Here is a 24,369-nt window from a genome sequence, read left to right as displayed (position 1 = left end):
CCCCTGCGCCGCAACGGGAGAGGCCACATCAGCGAGAGGCCCGCGTACCGCAAAAAAAAAAAAAAAAAAAAACAAAAAACTCACTGCTGGAGCAGTTAAGCATCCTCTGTATGACTCCACTGGAAAAAGACTCTTGGAAGAGTGCTGATTTTACTCTTGTATCTTTTCACTGTAATAAATCATAGCTGTGAGTATGACTGTATGCTAAGTTCTGAGCATCTTCCTAGCAAATCACTGAACCCAGAAGTGAGCTTGGGGATCCCAGACAAACCACAGATCCAAGAAGCTTGACAAACTCCAAGCAGAAAACCAAACCTAGGCATATCACAATCAAACAGTTTAAAACAAGGAATAAGAAAAACTTCAAAGATCAAGAGTGAGAAGAGCTTCAGGCTTCTTAATAGCAACTCTGGAACTAGAAAACAATGAAGCAATGCCTTCAAAATTCTAAAGAAAAATAATTTCCAACCTAAAATTCTACATAAATTTTCAATCACACGTTAAAGTGTGATGAATGCATCTTCTGACATGACAAGTCTCAAAAAATTATCTTCCATAAATCCTTTCTTGGAAGCTACTGGAAGACGTGCTCAATCAAAATGAGAGTAACAATCAAGAAAGAGGAGTCCAGGATAAAGTTGCTCCGTGCAGGAGCGAGGTGAAGGGAATTCCCCAAAATGATGGTGAAGGGTGACTCAAGGGTGGCTACATTCACAAAGCACAGAGGACTCGGAGTTGAAATCAGAGCAGCTAGGAGCTTGAGGGAAACAGTTCTCCATAAAAACAAAACGAATAGAATGCTGAAAGGATAAAGAAGATGTGGTGTATAATTACAATGGAATACTACTCAGCCATAAGAAAGAACGAAATAACGCCATTTGCAGCTACATGGATGGACCTAGAGATTACCATGCTAAGTGAAGTAAGTCAGACAAAGACAAATACCATATAATATCACTTATAGGTGGAATCCGAACTATGACACAAATGAACCTATCTACAAAACAGAAAGAGACTCACAAACATAGAGGACAGACCTGTGGTTGCCAAGGGGGAGGGGTGGGGGAGGGAAGGACTGGGAGTTCGGGATTAGCAGGTGCAAACTATTACATATAGGATGGATAAACAAAAAGGTCCTACTGTAGAGCACAGGGAACTCTATTCAATATCTTGTGATAAACCATAATGGAAAAGAACATGAAAAAGAATACATATAACTGAATCACTTTGCTATACAGCAGAAATTAACACAACATTGTAAATCAACTATACTTCAATAAAATATTTTTAAACTTTTTTTAAAGAACTAATAGAATGCCTGCTATGTCTGAAAATCTTAACGGGAGAACTGAACGATGATGAAAAATTAAGAGTTTTATTCATAAGTAAAATTAAGAGTTTTATTCATGATAAGTAAAACTAGGCAAACAAAATCCCAAATGATTAACTCCAACAAAAACGAAAAGTTGGGAAGGAAAATCACAATTAACAGTTGCCTTGTTATGAATATTATTCAGAATTGCATAATGCTGAATCTAATGTAACCAGACCATGAGACATCTGTCCTGGGGGAACAGAGGGATGGGAAAGTCCCATGTGTAGCAGAGGTGAGAGTGGGTGAGGAGAAAAGCACTCAGTATTTATCCATGTTTAAAAGCACATTACAGGGACTTCCCTGGTGGTCCAATGGTTAACAATCTGCCTTCCAATGCAGGGGACACGGGTTTGATCCCTGGTCAGGGAACTAAGATCCCATATGCCGCGGGGCAACTAAAGCCCGCGAGCCGCAACTAGTGAGCCTGCACGCCACAACTACAGAGCCCATGCACTCTGGAGCCCACGCACCACAACTAGAGAGAAGCCGGTGAGCCACAACAAAAGATCTCGTATGCCGCAACTAAGACCCAACACAGCCAAAAGTAAAATAAATATTAAAAAAAAAAAAAAGCACATTATAAGCATGTTATTTAGAGAAAAGGAGGTAAAGAACAAAAGAATCCACAAAGAGTCAAAAGTGGTAGTCCCTGAGGAAGGAGTTGCAAACAAAACACCAAAGGCTGTGACTAACAAATGCCATAAACAGAATGGAAAGTTGGAAACAATTCGTTCTTACCTTAGGAAGTTCAGGTAGCGTCTCTGGAGGTGTCAAAGAACGACTGCTTGTACAAGAAGCATGGTCAGATATTTCCACCACACTGTCACGGTCTTCAAATTCATCACGTGTATCTTCCCTGTCACTGTCAATCTCCCAGTCAATAACCTGGAGATCATCTAAAAAATACAATTTTAAATATCTTTAATGTGTTTGAAATCTATTCTTCCTCAATAGTTTTAAAAGATCCATGTTGTTCAACAATTTTAAAATATATTAAAAGACAGCAGAAAGTGTACTCCTACTCTTATCTATAAACATCTCATTTCTCCCAACTCTTACCCCTACCCCAATTCTCAGGTAACTACTTCTATTAGTTGTTTTTTTATTTTTCTAGAGTTTCTCCAGCATTATTGTTGATATGGAGAAAGTTTTAATGGTCTGTATAGAAGATCAAACCAGAAACAACATTCCCTTAAGCCAAAGCCTAATCCAGAGCAAGGTCCTAACTCTCCTCAATTCTATGAAGGCTGATACAGGTGAGGAAGGTGCAGAAGTAAAGTTTAAAGCTAGCAGAGGTTGGTTCATGAGGCTTAGGGAGAGAAGTCATCTCCATGACATAAAAGTGCAAGGTCAAGCAGTGAGTGCTCATGTAGAAGCTGCACCAGGTCATCCAGATGATCTAGCAAAGATAATTCACGACGGTGGCCACAATGAACAACAGACTTTCAATGCAGATGAAACAGCCTTCTACTAGAAGAAGATGCCATCTAGGACTTTCATAGCTAAAGAGGAGAAGTCAATGCCTGGCTTCAAAGCTACAAAGGACAGGCTGACTGTCTGGTTAGGGGCTAAAACAGCTGGTGACTTGAAGTTGAGCCAATGCGCATCGACCAGTCTGAAGATCCTAGGGCGCTTAAGAATTATGCTAAGTCTACTCTGCCTGTGCTCTATAAACAGAACAACAAAGTCTGGATGACAGCACATCTGTTTACAACATAGTTCACTGAATATTTTAAACCCACTGTTGAGACCTACTCCTCAGAAAAAATGATTCCTCTCAAAATATTAATATTCACTGACAATGCACCTGGTCACCCAAGAGCTCGATGAAGATGTTGTACGATGGAATGAATGTTGTTTTCACGCCTGCTAACACAACATCCACTCTGCAGCCCATGGATCAAAGAATAATTTCAACTTTCTAGTCTTATTATTTAAGAAGTTCATTTTGCAAGGGTATAGCTGCCATCGATAGTGATTCCTCTGATGGATCTGGGCAAAGTCACCTGAAAACCTTCTGAAAAGGATTCACTATTCTAGATGCCATTAAGAACATTCGTGATTCATGCATGGGAAGAGGTCAAAATATCCACAGTAACAGGAGTTTGGAAGAAGTGGATTCTGACCCTCACGGATGACTTTGAAGGGTTCAAGACTTCAGTGGAGGAAGGACTGCAGATGTGGTGAAAACAGCAAGAGAAGGAGAGCCAGAAGTGGAGCCTGAAGATGTGACTGAATTGCTGCAATCTCAGGATAAAACTCTTAACAGGTGAGGAGCTGCTGCTTATGGATGCGCAAAGAAAGTGATTTCTTGAGATGGAATCTACTCCTGGTGAAGAGGCTGTGAAGACTGTTGAAATGGCAACAAAGGATTTAGAATAGTACAAAAACTTAGTTGATAAAGCAGCAGCAAGGTTTGAGAGGACTGACTTCAATTCTGAAAGAAGTTCTCCTGTGGCTGAAATGCTATCGAGCAGCATTGCAAGCTCCAGAGAAATCGTTTATGAAAGAGTCGAACGATGGAGCAAACTTCATTGTTGCCTCATTTCAAGAAACTCGCACACCAACCCCAGCCTTCGGTGAGTAGCCATCAACACTGAAGCGAGATCCTCCACCAGCAAAAATACACGACTTGCTGAATGAAGGCTCTGATGATGGCTAGCACTTTTTCTGCAATAAAGTATCTTTTAATTAGGGTACGTACATTTCTTTTTAGATACAATGCTGCCGCACACTTAATACACTACGGTAGTACGTAAACATAACTTGCATGTGCACTTGGAACCCAAACATTCATGTGACTTGTTTTGCTGCAAAGTTCACTTTATTGCAGTGGCTGGGAACCAAACCTGCAATATCTCTAACGTATACCTGTACTTTAGAGAACTGGCTTGGTCATCAAAGAGACCCAAAGTGGAATCCAACCAGTTCTAACATGTTCAAGCCTAAGTTGTTAACTGTAAAAATAATACTGGTAATACTTATATCTTAGAGTTATTGTGATAAATATTATGAGAAAATGTTTCTAAAAGGCTGGGAGGCTGGGACTCAGTAATATTTTTTAAAATGCTAAGTATCAATATTAGGAAAGGAGTGTAAGTTTCTTCCATTATTAAAACCCAATCTATAACAGAAACTAAATTTCTTACAAAATTATCAATTTACCTTCACTGGCCCCATCTTCTGGAGAGAAAATATTCCTGCTATAAAACCTGCCTATTCTAGAACCATGTCCATTTTCTCTCTGCGATTTAAAAACGGTTTTATCTTCATCTGACAGATCACTTCCACTGGAACTCCATGTTATAGCTGTAAGCCCACTGGCACTCTTAGATGTGGTAGGTTCTGCAAAAGAAAAAGGGAAAATATAAAAATGGCCAATTGATACGGTTATTGATCAAAATGAGGTTTTATACATGTTACTTTGCTGAAATCACAAATATACAAAATTCTGATGACAGTGAAAGCAATGTCTTATTTCACATCTTCCCAACTGAAGGTCTATGTGCAACCTGGCTAAGATTTTTTTGAATTAAAGCCAAATTACAAGAAGAAAAAAGTCAAACTGATTGAGAAAAGTCAAGACAAGGAAAATGACTGGAGCACAAATGAAAACTCAAAAATAACCTTCAAATAATTACAAAACTATAAAACTTCGTAGACTATTTCATCAAGCCATAAGGAAAAACAAAAACACAAAACAAACCACACCAATAATTATCTGTAACAGGAATGCTTCTATGTGCTTCCTTTGCCATACTAGGAGCCCTGGTAACAGCAGTTTGCTTAAAATACTTGACAGCAAACTTTTTTAATTAATTAAACTTATTTTGAGATAATAGTTGGTTCACATACAGCTGTCAGAAATAACAGAGAGGGCCCTTGTATGCTTCACCCAATCCCTCCAATGGTAACATTCTGAAAACCACAGTACAACACAGAATGTCGGTACTGATACTGTCAAGGTAGAGAACAACTCCATCCCTGTGAGGATATCTTACACTGCCTTTTAAAAGCCACCAACATAACTCCCCTCCCCACCTCAATTCCTAATCCCTAGCAAGCACAAAGCACTTTTGCACTTCTATAATTTTGTCATTTCAAGAATAATACATAAATGGAATCACCTATGTTACCTTTTAGGACTGGCTCTTTGTGCTCAGTATAATTCCCTGGACATTCACCAGGCTGTTGTGTGTATCAACAGTCACTTTCTTTTTATTACTGAGCAGTGTTCTGTGGTGTGGATGAACCATAGCTTGTTTAATCAGTTACCCTTGAAGGACATCTGGGTTGTTTCCAGTTTGGGGCTATGACAAATGAAGCCACTATGAACACTGTGTACAGCATTTTATGTGACTGTAACTTTCATTCTCCAGGATAAATGTCGAAGGGTGCAATTGTTGGGTTGTATGGTAATTGTGTGTTTAGTCTTGTAATGAACTGCCAAACTGTTTTCCAGGGCGGCTGTGCCATTTTATAGTCCCACCAGCAATGTGTGACTGATCCAGTTTTCCCACATCATCAGCAGCACTTGGTGTGGTCACTATTTTTTATTTTAGCCATTCTGATAGACAGGAAACCTAGAAGGAATGGGGCGACTCTATCTCGATGGAACCAGAAGTCCAACAGAAAATTTTACTGGTTTTGATCAGAAAAGGAATAGATATCTAATAAAAATCAAATTTTCTACTCCTATTGAGTAGATAGGTGAGTTATAATGCTAAAACCAAAAAAAAAAAAAAAAAAAAAAAAACTCTTTTAGTCACATTTCAGTATAGTGCAAGGTTAAGAGATTAGATATTATAACTCAAGTTTTACAGAAGAGGAAACAGGCTCAGAAGTTAAATGACTTCATTAAATACCTATTTATATAACACCTCTGATATTGTAAACCTTGAGGAAACAAAAAAAAAAAAAGAAAGAAAACTCCTGCCCTCAAGGAATGCATGGTCTGAAAGGCAACACTAGTTGATCATGAAAAAAAAAATTAAATACTGTATTAGAGATATGTCAAAGTATAATGATGATGGCACAAAAAAAGTGGATGCTCCACTTTATGTTGATCAGGAAAGGAAGATTCACTGACAAAACGATGTCTGGAAAAGCAACATTTACAAAGGTACAAAAACATGAAATAATAGTAAACACTTTCTGAACACTTACTTTGTTCCATGAACATCTAGAATTACTAAAGTTGTTTATCTTTCAAAATAAAAAATTAAATATAAACTATTCACAATAACCTAAGAACCCATATTGATTTAAAGAGCTAATAAAACTAAGCTGTGTACTTACTTGCCAAAGACATTAACAATCTTTTTCATTATTATGCATCTAGACAAGTATATCAAAAAGGAAAAAGTAGAATGCTACAGACTGAATGTTTGTGTTCCCCTAAAACTCACATATTGAAGCCAAATCCCAGTGTTATGGTATTAAGAGGTGTGACCTTTCGGGGCTAATTAGGTCATGAGGGTGGAGCCCTCATGAATGGAATTAGTGCCCTACGAAAGAAGCCCCAGAGAGATCCCCAGCCTCTTCTACCCTATGAGGATGCAGCAGGGAGGTGCTATGAACCAGGAAGCGAGTCCTCACCAGACACTAAATCAATGTCCTGACTTTCCACCTCCAGAACTGTGAGAAATAAATTTCTTTTGTTTATAAGCCACCCAGTCTACAGTATTTTTCTTATATACAATAGCAGCCTGAATGGACTAAGACAGGAAGTAAAGTTATCACTATTTTCAGATTATATATGAGTTCATAAACCTATAAATTATAGGCACCTAACTGTATAATTTATATAGTTAACCTCTACCAGGAATTTATTACTCAGTAATAATTATGAATTATGATTAATTATTAATAATAATGAATTACTCAGTAATTCATTTGCTGAAAAGGGGTTGCCCCTGAAATCAAGGCTCATTCCAATGAAATTCCAGGAACAACATCAGCCAGACTATGAGAATAGTTATCATGTATTTATAAACATTCCTGGGTGACCAATGTGTGCTAGGCACTGTGCTAGGACTTGGTGTTATAGGTTGAATTGTGTCCCCCCCCAAACTCATTCATATGTTAAAATTCTAACCCCCAGCATCTAAGAATGTGACCTTATTTGGAGATAGGGTCTAAAGTGATATTATCAGTGTGGGCCCTAATCCAATATGACACCTGTCCTTGCAAAAAGGAGAAATTTGAACACAGAACCATACATGCAGAGAGCAAAAACACAGTAAAGAGACACTTGGAGAAGAAAGCCACCTACAAGTCAAGGAAAGAAGCCTGGAGCACATGCTAGAAGGAACCAACCCTGCCAACACCTTCACTTTAGACTTCTAGCCTCCAGAACTGCAAGATAAGTTTTTGTTGTTCAAAACACCCAGTTTGTACCATTTTATTATGGCAGCCCTAGCCATATCCTAGCCCTAGCCACCTAAGATATAAAGATGAGCAATAGAGGAGGGTCTGCCCTGAAAAAATCTATGGTCCAACAGGGAGAAAAGCACATCAAGAAATAATAATTTTAAAATTTACTAATACTGGACTTCCCTGGTGGTCCAGTGGTAAAGAATCTGCCTTCCAATGCAGGGGACGCAGGTTTGATCCCTGGCTGGGGAACTAAGATCCCACATGCCGTGGGGCAACTAAGCCCACGTGCCATAACCACTGAGCTCACGCGCCTCAATGAGAGCGCCTGCGTGCTGCAAACCACAGACCCCACGGGCTCTAGCCCACACGCCACACTGCAGAGAAGCCCACGTGCCACAACAAAGAGCCCGTGTGCCACAACTAAGACCTGATGCAGCCAAACAAAGATATAATAATTAAAAAATAATTTTTTAAAAAATGGGCAGAAGACCTGACTAGACATTTTTTTTTTTTTTTTTTTTTTTTTTGGTGGTATGCGGGCCTCCCTCTGCTGTGGCCTCTCCCGTTGCGGAGCACAGACTCCGGACGCGCAGGCTCAGCGGCCATGGCCCACGGGCCCAGCCGCTTCGCGGCATGTGGGATCCTCCCAGACCGGGGCGCGAACCCGGTTCCCCTGCATCGGCAGGCGGACGTGCAACCACTGCACCACCAGGGAAGCCCCTGACTAGACATTTTTAAAAATAATAATAAAATAAATACATAAATAAAAATTTACTAATGCTTCTCAAGGAGATTTCTGACTCCATAAAGAATAAAGATTTTGAGAACATTATTTTCCAAAGTATTTCAAGAAAAAAAATAAACACTATCTTCTTTTTATTACATAGTTTCATTTTGTTTGGTAAATACATTTTTTTTAAGTTCTGCCTTTTAAAGAAAAACACTAACTACAAAGGTTCCAGCCTCTTTTCATTTCAAGTTTTTATCTTCTTCCACGTCCCTCAAACCTTCTGGCGAGATCCTTTGCCAACATTCATTTGCTCACTTCTCTCACCCCTTCCCGTCTCCTCCATTTCCTCCCCCTTCCTTCTCTGGTTCTCAGTGCCTTACAGGTAAGGAAATAGAGATGTGGAAACAAGGAAATGGAGTCTCCCCCTTTTTTGCACACTTCGCAAAAGTATGTTCCCCCACTTCTGCTTCCCAGTTCTCATAAAAATATTACTTCCACATCCTAGAAGTTTTGTTAATAGCCTGTCTTAAACTAATACGTTAGAAGTTATTATTTTTAAAATGAACCAGTTCTAGGAAATGCCTTGAGTCCCCTTTTCTATCAATTTCTATTTGTAAGCTTCTGTTAAATCATTAACAATACTTTCTGTTCTTAACAACCTGCTTATGCTGTAAATAAATTAATTATACATGGATACAAGCTCTTTCAGCCCATGAGAATCTACTGATCATTCCACAGAATAGAAAGCACAGCAGAGTAGGTTTTAGGTTGAATATATTGGCATGGGAAATCATCTCAAAAGATCCTTTTGAAATTAAATGCAAGGTAGCAGCTTATTTAATATTTCTTTCTCTCCCCAAGTTAAATTTGACTACACCAATTTTAAGTCTCCAAAAAAAGATAGAAGCCACATCTGTAAAAGAAAATAATAGTTAGTTGACCCTTGAACAACACAGGTTTGAACTGCACAGATCCACTTATACACAGATTTTTTTCGATAAATATGTACTACAGTACGGCACGACCTGCAGTAGGTTGAATCTGCTGATGCAGAACTGCGGATAAGGAGAGCTGACTGTAAAGTTAGTTACAGGCGGATTTTTGACTGTGTGGAGGGTCAGTGCCCCAGCCCCCCATGTCAGTCATTCAAGGATCAACTATACTATTCTCTCCATACATTATATTATGACAGTTTAGAAATCAGAATTAAATTGATCTTTGAAAATCAAAACATTCAGCACTAATAATATTAAAAATTAAATTCTGTAGCACCATCAGAAAACTATGGTATTTTATAATACAGCGTTTTATGAATCAAAAAAATCAGGGGAATTTTATTTTTCAATTGCATAAAAAGAACCCCCTTAAATGTTAGTGAAGTAATAATATAGCTTAAAGTGTTTAGTCTCTTATTCACAGAAAGCTTCCCCACTCTGCAGGAGTCTGAGCAGGCTCTCACATAGCTCTCTTTGCCATCAAACATAACAGCAATCGCTGCCATTAAGCACCTACTAAGTGTAAACCTTTGAACTAGGCATTTTTATTATTATTATTTTTTAAACTCACAATAACGCAATGAGATACACAATTCTTAGGCCTATTTTCCAGATGCAGAAACTGAGGCTCAGCATGTTTAGCTTGCTATCTCAAGACCCCACAGTCAAGATACAGTCAGGCCACTTCAGGGTCAGATGAGATCCTTGGAGTCTCAAGCCCTCACCCTTCCCGCCCAGAGGGCAACTGAGTGTAGCAGCAGAACCAGTGGCCTCCCTGATATCCACTCCCTCTTCTTCCTTACTAACAAAATCCCAATTTTATTTGAGCAGCAACATACATGTTTAAAAATCCTTAATTTCACTGATGTCTCTTTAGTGGAGGTGACCCTATGTAACAGGTTCTGGCCAAAGGTAGAGGTCCTAGGGAGAGTACTCCTTCGCAGAGGAAAAGTTCATTTGGAGAAAATCCTCCAAGCCTACACTCTTCCTGAGAATTGAGCCTGGAGAATTCAGCTTCTACCTCACGACTGCAAAAACAAACCCTACACTAAGGCAGCAGAACTCAGAATGAGTCTGGCCCCCTGGGCTTCTTGTTACAGGAGATAAATTCAACCCATCTCTTCAAACACTCCAATACAACTTCCTACTATTTTTAACTGAAAGCCTTCCCTAACTAATTTGCCAAGTAAGAATTTCATTGACTAAGTAGTATAGTCCTTATATCACAGATCATAACCTTATTTCCCAAATCAGATTCTTTTTAAAACCCTGGAGCTATGAACCTGAGCTTACCTACTGGGCTCTGTTGATAACAGTGAACCCAGGAAAGAGACAAAAAATTTTAATAATTACCTACATGACACAGAAAAAATGGGGTAGATGGTGACAAAGATGAGAGAGATTTTTTTCAAAAAAATACCTTTTTACATTGTTTGGGTGTTTTTTTAACCATGAATATACAGTCTATCCAAACTATGTTAACATCTTTTTAAAAGAAAGCAAATAAATCAAAGGAGGATCTATTAGCCTTATACCTTTTCTGCCAAGAAATCAACAAAATATTACCTGTCTTGGGTCCAGAGGATAATTCAAGGTGTTTTTCTGTAGTAGTCTTCTTTTCAGCTGTTAATGACTGCAGGCAGATAATGATAGCAATAATAATAATTAATGATGATGTAGTAGTTTATGTGACAAGGGCTAAAAACCAACAATATTACATAAAATAGTCAAGAACTTACACTACACCCCTTTAACATATTCCTGTTTTCCTTTATTTACCAACAAGTATTCCCAAAGCAAATACTTATAATGCATTTTTGTATTTTTCCAGAATCTAAACAGAGAGCTGTCTAACCCTTAGTGATGAGTACTCCTTCTTATGGTGAGTACTTCAAAGTTACCACATAAACCAAAATTAACCAGAATATCTCGCGCCATTAGATTCTAAATATATAAGCATTTCATAAATATACTTCTTTTAAAGAGCAGGATGCTCAACAGTTTCATCTTCTGAGAACATTTTCAGTATGTAACCTTCACTTACAAAGACGTACTGCTATGCCACAACTTTTAAGGAATTCAAGGATGAGGAGAAAAAAGTAACACACCAATTACAGTGTTCTGAAAGAAAATAAGGAAGGGAATTCCAAAGAAATATAATTACAGTGGCCAGAACTCTAAGGAATCTAGGATTTGTCCTTCAGCACTCAGGGAAAAAAATATTATGACTTTACCTGAGTCTCAGGAGTCTCCTGAAATCCTTCTCCACACCTGAGCCATGCTTCAGCGAGGGAAGCTTCTGCCCCCACGGTCCTGAGACCTGCTCGTCTGCACTGCAGTGGACTCTCTCCTGGAAAGGATGGGTATTCTACATCCCAATTTCTTTTCCTCTGTACAAATGATTTTCAAAGGAAAAAAAACAGTGAAATCAACTTCACTAAATAGACATTAATAATTAACACCATGGAAGCCCAGAAATGGCATCGGTGACAGCACAGTTTTTATTTTAAGTATAATTTCCATTTTATTGTCTTTTCAAAGAGCAGTATTTCTTCAGTCTTTAAGGACTTAGCTCCTACATGGGCTCTGGTGGAGGCTGTGGGGCAGCACCTCCAGATCTAAAACAAGGTGACAGTGTTTAGTCCTCCCAGACTCTCTGAGAAGGATCCCTGACGACCTCGCAGGGAACGGCACAACTCACGCAGCTATGCACTTGCACATACAGTCTGGGAAGCACACACGCATCGAAAACACTGGCTTCAGAAATGTCCCTGAAAGCTTCGGCCTCTACTATGTTCCAAACGACAAATTTCTTAACAGCCTTGTCCTTGGGCACACGCCGCAAACAGTTGTGCAGTGAACAGGCTGCACATGTCTGCGGCCCTTTTAGCCATGACCGTTGTTCCTTCTTTTCTTGGTCATCCTGGAAGTGAGAAGGCGAGAGAGGACTGGCAGAGTTTTTGAACGTCTCTGAACCACCACAGAAAGAAAGAGTCACGAGATAGCAAAACCAAAAGCACGCGGACAACACAACTAGACAACAAACTCCAAAATACAAGCATGTGAGGACAATGAACGCTCCAAAGTTCTGCATGGTATCATATGAGAGGAAAGAAGCTGAGAGAAGCAAGGGAGCAAAGGAGGACTGAGCACAGACATCTGGTGTTCACCAGGAAGGGGAGCAGGCAGCCTGAGAATGCACCCGAAATAGAAAGGGCAAGGGCTCCACCCTAGAAGACCTAAAGGAGCCAAGGAGTTTATATCCAGCAACGGTGACAACACTGACTTCTTTCCTCAAGCTATTTTGTTTTGTTTTTTTAAATGTCTATGACAGACAAATACTCACTTTATAAGGTTTTTAATTTGCATTTTATTTTAAGGAAAATTTTAGATTTGCATTGGGAATCAAATTAAGGTCAACTACTATGAGCTGACCACCTAAGCAGAAATAAAATCCTTCATCCAATGCCACTGTAGTTTAAAAAAATAAATTAAGATTAAAATATACCATTAAAACTTTCTTAACTAGGAAGAAGGGAACAAATTCATAAAAAAAAATTCAGCCATAACATAGATGGTATTTTAATACTTAACAGGTCTAAGCATGTTACTTCTCATGCAGAAATTCCTATGGTGGGGCAGGACTGCAAGAGGAAGAGGCATCTATCCTCAAGAAGGTGCTACCCTCCACAGACACCTGTCAGGGTTCAGTTATCTGACAGCTCTGAGAAAGCTCACTTAGTTATCTAGAACAGTAAAGAAATTGGAAAATATCATTTGGTCTACTCAGAGTCCACACACACACACACACACACACACACACACACACACACACACACACACACATTTTTAACTCCAGAATACCTCTTTAATACATTAAATCAGCCCAGGTCGGCTCTTTAACCAAGTGGGTAATACCAGGGATGGGACAGGGAAGGACAAAATGAGCCTGAAATATCTTGAGCCAGAGAGTGAAAAAGTGCCCAAGGAATAATGAGAACATGTAAAAAGGACACATGAGCCTGAATGAAGGGGCTCTCACTGGCCAAATGTGGGACATTCCAGCATCAAATAAATAATGACAGTAAAGGATTATAACCTACTGAATAAAATAAGACTAAAGTCTACATTGATATAAACAAATAAATAAATGACAGATTTAGAAAATTATCAATGAACGCTAAAACTAGTGGGTAAAAGTTTGAGGATGAAGAGGATATATACATGATCACAAAATGACTCCCCCAAAATTACTTATTAATTCCAAAGGGAAAAACAGTAACTTTACAGTGGAGAAACCTATCAGACACCATCTTAATCAAGTCATGAATGTTGATGTAAACTAGCATCAAATGCTTCTTAATATGAGGCACCAACCAGAATACAAGACAACCTCCACAGTATTACTACCAAAAATGCATACCCTAAATCTAAACAGAGAAAATATCAGACAAGCCCAAAATAAATGGCCTATACACTTCAACAATGGCAAGGTCAAGAAACACAAAGAAAGTCTGAGGAACTATCCCAGATTAATGCAGGGCTAAAGAGGCAGGAAAAGAAAATGAACGTATGATCCTGGACTGGATCTTGGACCAGGGAAAACAGATTATTATTAGGCAACTGATAAAATTTGAGCATAAACGACTGATTAGATAACAGAATTTCATCAATTTTTAATTTCCTAGTTTTGTGATTATACTATGCTTATGTAAGAGCTGTCCTTAACCTAGGAAATAAACATTTTGGGGTACAGGCTCACTATGTCTCTCAATTACTCTGAAATAGTACAGAAAAAAATTAGATATACACATGTAGAGAAAGAGAGACAGACCAATAATAACAAATTGGTGAATCAGAATAAAGGGTTACTGTATTAGTTTCCTAGGGTTTGACATACAAGTTACCACAAACTCAGTGGCTTGAGACAACAAATTTATTCTCCCAATTCTAGAGGCTTCAAGTCCAAAACTGAACGTGTTAGTCCCTCCGGGGGCTCTACGGAAGAATCTTTCCTTGCCTCTTTCTAGTTTCTGGTGGCTCTAAGCAATCCTTGGCATTCCTCGGCTTGTAGCTGCATCACACCACTCTCCACCTCCATCATCACATGGTATTCTCTCCTGTGTGTATCTCTGTGTGTCCTCTCCTCTTCTTATAAGGACACCAGTCACTGGATTTAGGGCCCACCCTAATGCAGTATGACTTCATATTAACTAATTACATCTTCAAACACCCATCTCCAAATAAGGTCATATTCTGAAGTTCCGGTTGGACATGAATTTTGCAGGGGACACTATTAACCCACTTATACTTCCACTAGAAAGAACCTCATTATGTTATTCTTGCAAGTTTCCTGTAAGTTTGAAATTTTGTCAAAATAAAAAGTTATCCCACCCCCCCCACCCCCACACACACACAAAATAACTATATAAGCCCAGGTTGATGCCAGGAAGAAGAATAGGAAACAAATACAGTCAATTCTCATTATTCAAAGTAGTTAATGTTCTATAAAGTCGCCAAAAACAACGAATTGGCAAATACTGAACCATTGCTCCTCGGGGAATACAGCATAGTTCCTGTCAATATGAAACCTTACTTTTTGTATGTTTCTGTTTAAGACACCTTATTTAATACATACAGCTTATTCATTAACATTGAACTCACGGCCATCAGCACTATAACTCATGCCTGAACAAAACTTATCTAACACACACACTTTCTCCATAATGCACATCACAGATGTCCTGCACTTAGGAACACTAGACAGCACTTCAGCACTATGTTTGGGAGCCATTTTAAACAGTGACATCACCAACACAAAGCACAAAAATGTGAAAAACGTGGCACTAAAAAGACCAAGAAAAGAGCCCTTGTTTAGAGTGTGAGAGCTAGAACAAGCAGAGTGGGGCCTTGGACCTGGGTTGGAAACATGGGTGTCAGGTGACTCAAAATTTTCCCTGCTCTACATATGCCTGCAAATGACTATAAACGCACCAAGAGCACTGATTTGGGGGTTAGAAATAAATTTGAGCAAGTAGGCGATTTCATAAATACAGAATCTTTGAAAAATGAGGATTCACTGTACTTCGAATAGAGCATACTTCAGAAAAAAGCAACCAATTAAAACACAAAAAGGTTAAACTCTGCTTCACTGCTTTACTATCCACATCAGCCCCTCACAGACCACTTTTCCTTCTTACTGGTGCTCTGCTCAATTTTTCATTTCTTAAGTACACCATGCTTATATATTTTATTTACTCATTTTGAAACTTTACTCCCTATAAAAACCAAATGCATTCCACTATACATCTGTGGGATACTCCCCTTGGAAAGAAGTGAAAATTTCTAAATATTGTTTTGGATATCATGTAATAAATTTGGGGAACAAATCAGATGTCTAACAATGCAAAAAGGAAGTTTCCTTGGGTATCTGAATAATATATGTACCCCAATGTATCCCAATGGCTCTAGCCACATACTTGAAGGATGTCAACCCTTTTTCACCCAGAAATTGATCTACATTAAGCAGAGACAATGATTCAGCGGCTCTCAAATCTGTTCCTGTCAAATATGAGGAACAGATGTAAAGTTTTAACCACGTCAGCTAGTTGGTAGGCGCTGTGATGATCAGAGCCTGTCCTATCAAGTTTATTGCGCATTTGTTTTTTCCTTCTCTCTGGCAACAGAACGTTTCTCAAGCCTGTCACTCACTGCTTTGGTTACATCTGGCTCGTCCTTTGCTTCTCTGGATTTTATCCATACTCAGATTCTTCAGGGACTAGAACCCTCTAACTTAATATAAAAGACAGAATTCTAATGTCCTCATCTTCAGTCTGTCACTAAACATATACTGAGTTCCCACTGCAGGCAGACACTCTGCCAGGCCCCAGGGATACAAGACGAGCAAGAAAGACTGCCCTCCAGCAGCTCAGGCAGTGGCAACAGAGACCCTCCCACAAATTCACTGACGTGAGGGCCTGAGCCCAAGTTCTGATACCTACTATCCTGGCCTTCAACAGCACTCTTCAGCCTCCCCTTCTGCTTCCCCAGCCAATCTGTTCTACTCCCCTTGCTGCTGCCAAGTGGAGCATTTCCAACACCACACCTGCATCCATGGAACTCTGCCAGAAATCACCTCTCCTCTTCCTTTAGTCTCTCCAACTCTGCCACGGATCCCGGCTCATCTTTTCCATCAAATATCCCTCAGTGCCTCCACTTAATCCCTCCCTCTGGGACAACAGTCTGTTTCCTGCCCCATCTACTCCTTTCCCTAGAATAAGAGCTCCTGAGGGCAGGAGTCTCATGCCTCTTCATCTTATCCCCAATGCACAGCACTCCCCACTGAGATACTCGCTAAATGACTCTTGAATGAATATGCAAATTTCTTGACTATTACCACACCTGTCACAAAATCTAAAATATCTAAAGTAAATAAGTCAGTAAGTATAAGCCTAAGGGTAAACACAGCCCTTAGGCTGCATTAAACTCATTTCTATTTCATCTACTCATCCTCATAAACAATACCTCCGCCACAGCTCTCTAGAACATGTGTATTTCTCTCTCCACAGTGTTTACTCAGCCACAGAGCAGGTGCTTACAGGGTGACTTCACTACCCAGCCTTCGCATCCATCCGCATTTCTAGTGACAAAACACACTCCCACCACCACAGTTTTGGGCGCCCAACCTGGCCAAGGATAATCATACATCAGCCTGGCGACAGTAACTGGTCCAGGGATGCCATGGGACCCAAGTTGAGGCAGTCAGAGGCCCTCTCCAGGACTTTTCTAACTGGGGCTACTGGAGAAGATTCTCTTCTTCCCACTTGGCCAAGGGTGTGACACCCCAAAGCAGCCAGCCACCTTGTCCCATATTATATGACGAAACCTGAGAAAGAAAGAAGAAGCACAAATCATGCTCCAAGCTGTAAGTCAGGTCCCTGAGCTGCCCAGGTGCCCAGATACTGTCAACTGCAAGCCAACCCATCATACTTCTGTGCCTCTGTCCAGCTGAAGCTGGCCTTCAATCACCAGCTACTGAAAGAGCTGGACCACAATACTCAGTAAATATTCGTACTGAGCTGAAATGATTCACTGAGCCCTCTGAAGGTATACAGCTAAAGACAGTTTCCATCTTCAAAGACCTTGGGTTCTAAGGATATAATTAGAGTGGAGGAAGAAACAGACCAAAATTGGGCTGATGAGCTCAAAAATAGATTGAGAGAATGTTTCCTGGAGAAAGCTGTCTTGGACTTGAACAAAGGAAGAAATGTACTTTGGTGATGGCTACCCACAGATCCTTGATTTTCCAGGCTAGTCCTAATTCCAAATGTCCTGAGTTATTATCCTCCTCAAGCTTAGAAACATCCAGGAAATTTCACAAGCAGCACACAAATCCTTTCAGCTCCCATCTTCAAGCTGTGCTGTCAGACTGACCTGGCCTGAGCACCTCTGAGCTACTGGGTGGCTACACTGACACTTCCCAAGATCCAATTTCTGTATCAGTAAAATGAGAATAATAAATATACTTACCTCACGACGACTACCAAGATAAAATTGACACTGATGACAATACTGTGAAATAACAGTACCACAGACCACCATAACGGAAGGTAGAAGAAGAGGTGATTAACATTCAGGAGAGTTCATATGAGAACGTACTTTAGACATCTTTTATTAAGATGCTTATATTTTCATACACTATGATTCATAAAAATACTGTCTTAATCTAATGACCAACTATAATATTTCAAACCTCGAAAAATAAGAAAAAACAGGTTACTGATTAGAACTCTACGGCCTCTCAGACAGTTTAAGGAGCAGAAGGGAATTAAGCGACTTCCTTGGTGGCACAGTGGATAAGACTCTGCGCTCCCAATTCAGGGGGCCCGGGTTCGATCCCTGGTTAGGGAACTAGATCCCACATGCATGCCACAACTAAGGAGCCCGCCTACTGCAACTTAGACCCGGCACAACCAAATAAATAAATATTTCAAAAAAACATTAAAAATAAAGAAGAAGAGAATTAAATGACTCACTGGAAAAGACCAGTTTATTGCAGAGTCAAAGTCACTATTCTATGAGCTGCCCCCATAACCAGTGCTCTAGCCTTCTCATCTTTCTCACAGTCAGGCAATACCGATTAAGAAAGCCCAACCCTCCTGATGTGGGGACAACAGACATTAATAAATAAGAAAATAAAGGGTATTAGAACAAGTCTGAGAAAAAACATGTAAGTAAAATAAATTTTCACAAGGCATAACAAAATTTTTGAAAACTGCCAATAAGGTTCAAGACAACTTTGCCCTTTCCTTTGTTTCCTGCCAGGCTGTCTTTCCAACTCTCTTCAGTCTGACCTGCTGGACCCCTCAGGGTTTGGCCCAAGGACTACCTTCTTCATGAATCCTCCTGTACTGTTATAGCCCTCAGTCATCCTCCTTGAACCACTCCTTTGGAAATCAGCACTTCCAATAGCACTTCCACTGCCACAATAGAGAATGCTGTTTTCATGTGTTTATGTCTTCTATGCCCCCCAAACCAGGATTCACTTATAACTTAAGTTCTACAAGTGGCAAACTCTCAAAGTGCTAGCTTCCAGAACTTGCTGGTTTATCCTTTGTCTGCTAAATAATCTCAGCATATGCCAAATAAGTTTAGGGGTCACCTAAATCATTGCTTCATTTAAGGAAGTTCATATCTATACTATCCTTTCCATTCATGGAAGAGTTTTTTCAGCAAAGAATCCATAGCCATTCCAGTGTTTTAAAGTTTTTGGTCAGAAAGGCATTAAATCATGTAGCAGTTTAAATTCATTTCTTCCTCTGTCATCAGAGAAAATAAAGGAAACGGTTGCCACATTTTGTATAATTTTCATATACTTTCAAACTTAAGATTACTTTGGTTAAGTAGTAAATGTCTGGAATGTACAATTATTCTTAAACTTACAGTACAATAATCACCTAGTTTTGGTGTCATCAAACACCTAAACTGTTCAAAGAAACCAGACTAATTTACTACAGCTATTCTAAGACTCTGATGCTAGAATCCTAACCTCTAGCAATCTAGCCCTCTTTTTCTCATTCTTCTCAACAATCCGGAACTTCTTAATGTAACAATGTTGGAAATATGGTGATGTATTTAATTTTCAACACTTGAAAAGAAAAGCAGAATTATTCTCCAATAGCCCTGTACAGCAGCTCAGAATACCATTAGTCTGAAGCTTATTTTTTTCTGAAATGGAAAATTCCTCTGCTAGAAACCAAGTTCCCATGCCAGGCTGCTTAAAACCACTCTTGGCTCCACTGACATTACTCTTAATCCAAGGACTTAAAAGACATAAAACAATGACAGCTGCTAATATATCACACTCTGGGTCCAATTTTATTTTACTGATCACTCCCCACTCAAAAGCAAACAATGACTTTGCCTTGATTCTTTCCCATTCCTGCTTCCTCACTGTTGAGAAGCTGAAGCACAGCAACCTATAAACTCCAAGTGTGATAAATTTATTCTTATGCAAAGGCAGGATTATCAGCAAGACCCCTTCAGAGGCTACAGGTTCAAGTCTCTGTCCCTCCTTCCCTCACAGTCCTCTAACCAAATCTCTACTTACAGTTCAACCCTAACCCGCCTACTCTTAAGACGAAACTCTGAAAATTACAATAGACTTTAACTTAAAAGCAATCGGTTAAAAAGGTGCTTAATAAAAGCTATTTGTGACAAACCTAGAGCCAACATAATACTCAATGGTGAAAAGTTGAAAGTTGAAAGCCTTTTCTGCTGATTCCTGGAATAAGACAAGAATGGCCACTCTCACCACTTCTATTCAACATAGTATTGGAAGTCCTAGCCACAACAATCAGACAAGAAAAAGAAACAAAAGATATCCAAACTGGAAGAGAAGAGATAAAACTGTCATTATATGCAGATGACACGATACTATAAGTAGAAAACCCTAACGACTCCACACAAAAACCACTAGAACTGATAAATTCAGCAAGGTAACAGGATACAAAATGAACATTCAGGAATTGACTGTATTTCTTTATACTAACAATGAAATATCAAAAAGGGAAAGTAAAAAAAAAAAAAATCCCTTTTAAAATCACATCAAAAATCATAAAATACTTAGAATAAAACTGACCAAGGAAGTGAAAGACTTATACACTGAGAACTATAAAACATTGATAAAGAAAGCTAAAGATAATTTAAAGAAACTGAAAGATACACCACGCTCTTGGATTGGAAGAATTAATATCGTTAAAATGGCCATACTACCCAAAGCAATTTACAGAGTCAATGTGATTACCATCAAATTACCCGTGACATTCTTCACAGAACTAAAACAAATAATCCTAAAATTTATATGGAATCATGAAAGACCCAGAACTGCCAAAGCAATCCTGAGGAAAAAGAACAAAGCTGGAGGCATAACCCTCCCGGGCTTCAAACAATACTACAAAACTACAGTAATCAAACAGCATGGTACTGCCACAAAAACAGACATATGGATCAGTGAAACAGAATGGAGAGCCCAGAATTAAACCCACACACCTACAGTCATTTAATTTTTGACAAAGGAAACAAGAATATACAACAGAAAAAAGACAGTCTCTTTGGCAAATGGCGTTGGTTAAGCTGGACAGCCACATGTAAACCAATAAGTGAGAGCACTCCCTCACACAATACACGAAAATGAACTCAAAATGGCTTAAATACTTAAGATAGGACACCACAAAACTCCTACAAGAGAACACATGCAAAACATTCTCTAACATAAACTGTAGCAATGTTTTCTTAGGTCAGTCTCCCAAGGCAATAGAAATAAAAACAAAAATCAACAAATGGGACCTAATCAAACTTATGAGCTTTTGCACAGCAAAGGAAACCATAAACAAAAAGAAAAGACAAACTACAGGCAGGGAGAAAATATTTGCAAACGATGCAACCAACAAGGGCTTAATTTCCAAAATACACAATCGGCTCATATAACTCAGTAACAAAAAAACCAAACAACCCAATCAAAAAAAATAGGCAGGAGACCTAAATAGACATTTCTCCTAAGAAGATATACAGCTGACCAATAGGCACATGAAAAGATGCTCAATATTGCTAATTATCAGAGAAATGTAAATCAAAAGTACAATAAGGTATCACCTCACACTGGTCAGAATGGCCATCCCATTAAAAATTCTACAAATAATAAATGCTAGAGTATGGAGAAAAGGGAACCCTCTTACATTGTTGGTAGGAATGTAAATTGGTACAGCCACTATGGAAAACAGTATGGAGATGCCTTAAAAAACTAAAAATAGTTACCATATGATACAACAATCCCACTCCTGGACATATATCCAGAGAAAATTCTAATTCAAAAAGATACATGCAAGCCAGTGTTCATAGCAGCACTATTTACAACAGCCAAGACATGGAAGCAACCTAAATATCCACTGATAGATAAACAGATAAAGAAGATGTGGTATACAATTACAATGAAATACTACTCAGTCATAAAAAAAGAATGAAATCATGCCATTTGCAGCAACATGATTCCCCTACCAGTGTGACAGCGCTTCTTATAATTTAGCAGGGTCTCCAGGCTGAAAGATGTCATGTGTGAGAATTTTAAGAAATGTGCATCCACATCCTGACGGCCAGAAATGAATATCCACAAGCACCCTTTCAAAGCTTTTATCCAAAATACCTCTACCAACTCTACATCTTAAAGTAACTTCATGCCCTTGTATATAAGACAAAACCACGCAAAACAAAGCCCCAGAAGCCCCCTTTCCCATTCTAAATTAGTGACCTCATGGATTTTGTTTTATTTCCAGTTTGTGGAAAATGTTGTAGTGATCCTTCTGGTAAACAGGAGGTTGACGAATATAAACAGCTCTCCTCACACTCTACCGGATCATAAGCAGGTCAGATGAACTTGCCACCCTGTTGGTATCTGTGTACTATGAGAATTTGGTACCTTGGAGGGCTCTGATTTGGTACAAGGGAGACGCCCTGTTGCCAAGATAAGCACTTGCCACGTGAAATTCAGGCTCACAAAAACTCTCCCCTGCTATCTCTGACCCCAATTTTAGCACCAGGTTTTTTCACTTTCTAGGTTTCAAACACAAAGGAACCAGTGTCCAAAGGCAAGTGATATAGGCCTTAAACTTGCTGCCATCCTTAATTTCCTCATTTATAAACTTTCCTTAGAAAACCCAAATCCCCATTCCTCTTTTTAAATAGATTGCTGCCTTCAGCCCCGATGGCCAATAGCAGACATCTATTTCCCAATGGATGAGAGAGACTCCTTCACCTTCTTGGTCACGGTTGGGATGAGGTTCATGTGGCCATCCACACACGTGGTCATGCAACTCTCCAGCTGCCGCTTCACCTGAAGCTATTTACTCCCCACATCTATTGAATCTTTGGCTTTGTCATTGCAATGCATAGTGCACCGGGCCAGGTGCTCCTGGAACTTCTCCAACTCACTGGTCACCAGGGCCTGGGCTTCAGCCAGAGGTGCATGGCAGCGCTCAATGCACTGGTGCACTTGCTGCACGGACGCCTGGCTATCCTCACAGCAGGCGGCGCTGCACCGGAACATGAGGCCCTGCATCTTCCGGATGTTCTCTCTCCAGACTTATCACCATAGAGTCCACCGCCTCCTGCACCCGGAGCTGCTGCAGCTCCGCCACAGCGACCCCGCACTGCTCCCTGCCACACAGGTGCCCACATGGACTCCCACGCACGAGCCCGTCCCCCCCGAATTAAGACTTTTACCTAATTATGGGACTTCCCTGGTGGCACAGTGATTAAGACTCTGCGCTCCCAATGCAAGGGGCCCAGGTTTGATCCCTGGTCCGGGAACTAGATCCCACATGCATGCCACAACTAAGAGTTCGCATGCCACAGCTAAGGAGCCGGCAAGCCACAACTAAGGAGCCCTCAAGCTGCAACTAAGGAGCCCGCCTGCCACAACTAAGACCTCATGCAACCAAATAAATAACTTTTACCTAATTGTAAACCACCTCAGATATAATTCTGTAATCACACACTACTAAAGTAAAACCAGCTCCAATGAAAAGCACAATCATTTAGCTATCACAAACTGAATATTTATGCTACAGATGGAATGTTTGTGTCCCCCCCCATAATTCATATGTTGAAACCTAATCCCCAATGTGATGGTATTTGGAGGCGAGGACTTCGGCAGGTGCTTAGTTCACAAGGATGGAACCCTCATGAATGGGATTAGTGCCCTTATAAAAGAGGTACTAGAGAGATCCACTATGTGTAGACAGAAAGAAGATGGCTATGAACCATGAAGTGGGCCCTCAACAAACACTGAATGTACTGTCACCTTCAATTTGAACTTCCCAGCCTCCAGAACTGTGACACATTTGTATTGTTTATAAGCCATTAGCCTATGGCATTTTTGTTACAGCAGTCTGAACAGACTAAGATAATTCAGTACCTGCCAGACATTACTGCAAATGTTTCATGTCTATTACCTCATATAGATCCTAGGTGATATTTTAGGCTGAAATGAGTAGTATTAATTCCATTTTACAGATAAAGAAAAAAACTGTTGAAGACATTTTTCAAGATCATATATCTGTAAATAGCAAAGCCAGGATCAAAATTCAAGCTAGTTTAAGCCCAAGGACCATATTCTTAATAGGGCTACATTTTTCTGCAAATGAGAAAAAGACACTCCCTTCTCAAGTCACTGTACTTCCATATATTTGGAAATTGTCATAACATACTGATTTTATTAGAAAAGGTGCTTTATTGCCATCTCCTGAAAGAGTAGCATAATAAATATACAAATTTTGCAGGACATGACTATGAATGGGGCCTCTGCAGGCACTGCAGTTTTCAACCTGCACAACCAA

At 39.7% G+C, this 24,369-nt stretch overlaps 1 protein-coding gene and 2 pseudogenes across 8 annotated transcripts in view; all 3 read right to left on the bottom strand.

Moving 5' to 3' along the window:
• LOC102996303 (scaffold protein involved in DNA repair) overlaps positions 1-24,369 on the bottom strand; it is a 313,877-nt gene that overhangs the window by 264,486 nt on the left and 25,022 nt on the right. For all 8 annotated transcript variants that reach the window (XR_003683330.2, XR_003683329.2, XR_008619449.1 and 5 more), the window contains exons 2-5: positions 11,713-11,868; positions 11,045-11,111; positions 4,541-4,720; positions 2,114-2,271 (exon numbers count right to left, since the gene is read on the bottom strand). Coding sequence is in view for 5 of the 8 variants with exons in the window: in XM_028500283.2 (XP_028356084.1) it covers positions 2,114-2,271; positions 4,541-4,720; positions 11,045-11,111; positions 11,713-11,868 (561 nt within the window). In the remaining 3 variants the exon portion in view is untranslated. The remainder of the gene's footprint in view (positions 1-2,113; positions 2,272-4,540; positions 4,721-11,044; positions 11,112-11,712; positions 11,869-24,369) is intronic.
• On the bottom strand, positions 11,906-12,638 carry LOC102996614 (40S ribosomal protein S26-like; annotated as a pseudogene).
• Positions 22,755-23,959, bottom strand: LOC102973234 (protein FAM136A-like; annotated as a pseudogene).

The sequence above is a fragment of the Physeter macrocephalus genome, chromosome 15 (assembly GCF_002837175.3).
Source record: "Physeter macrocephalus isolate SW-GA chromosome 15, ASM283717v5, whole genome shotgun sequence".
Lineage (NCBI taxonomy): Eukaryota > Metazoa > Chordata > Mammalia > Artiodactyla > Physeteridae > Physeter > Physeter macrocephalus.
This window is presented reverse-complemented; position numbering and strand designations above follow the sequence as displayed.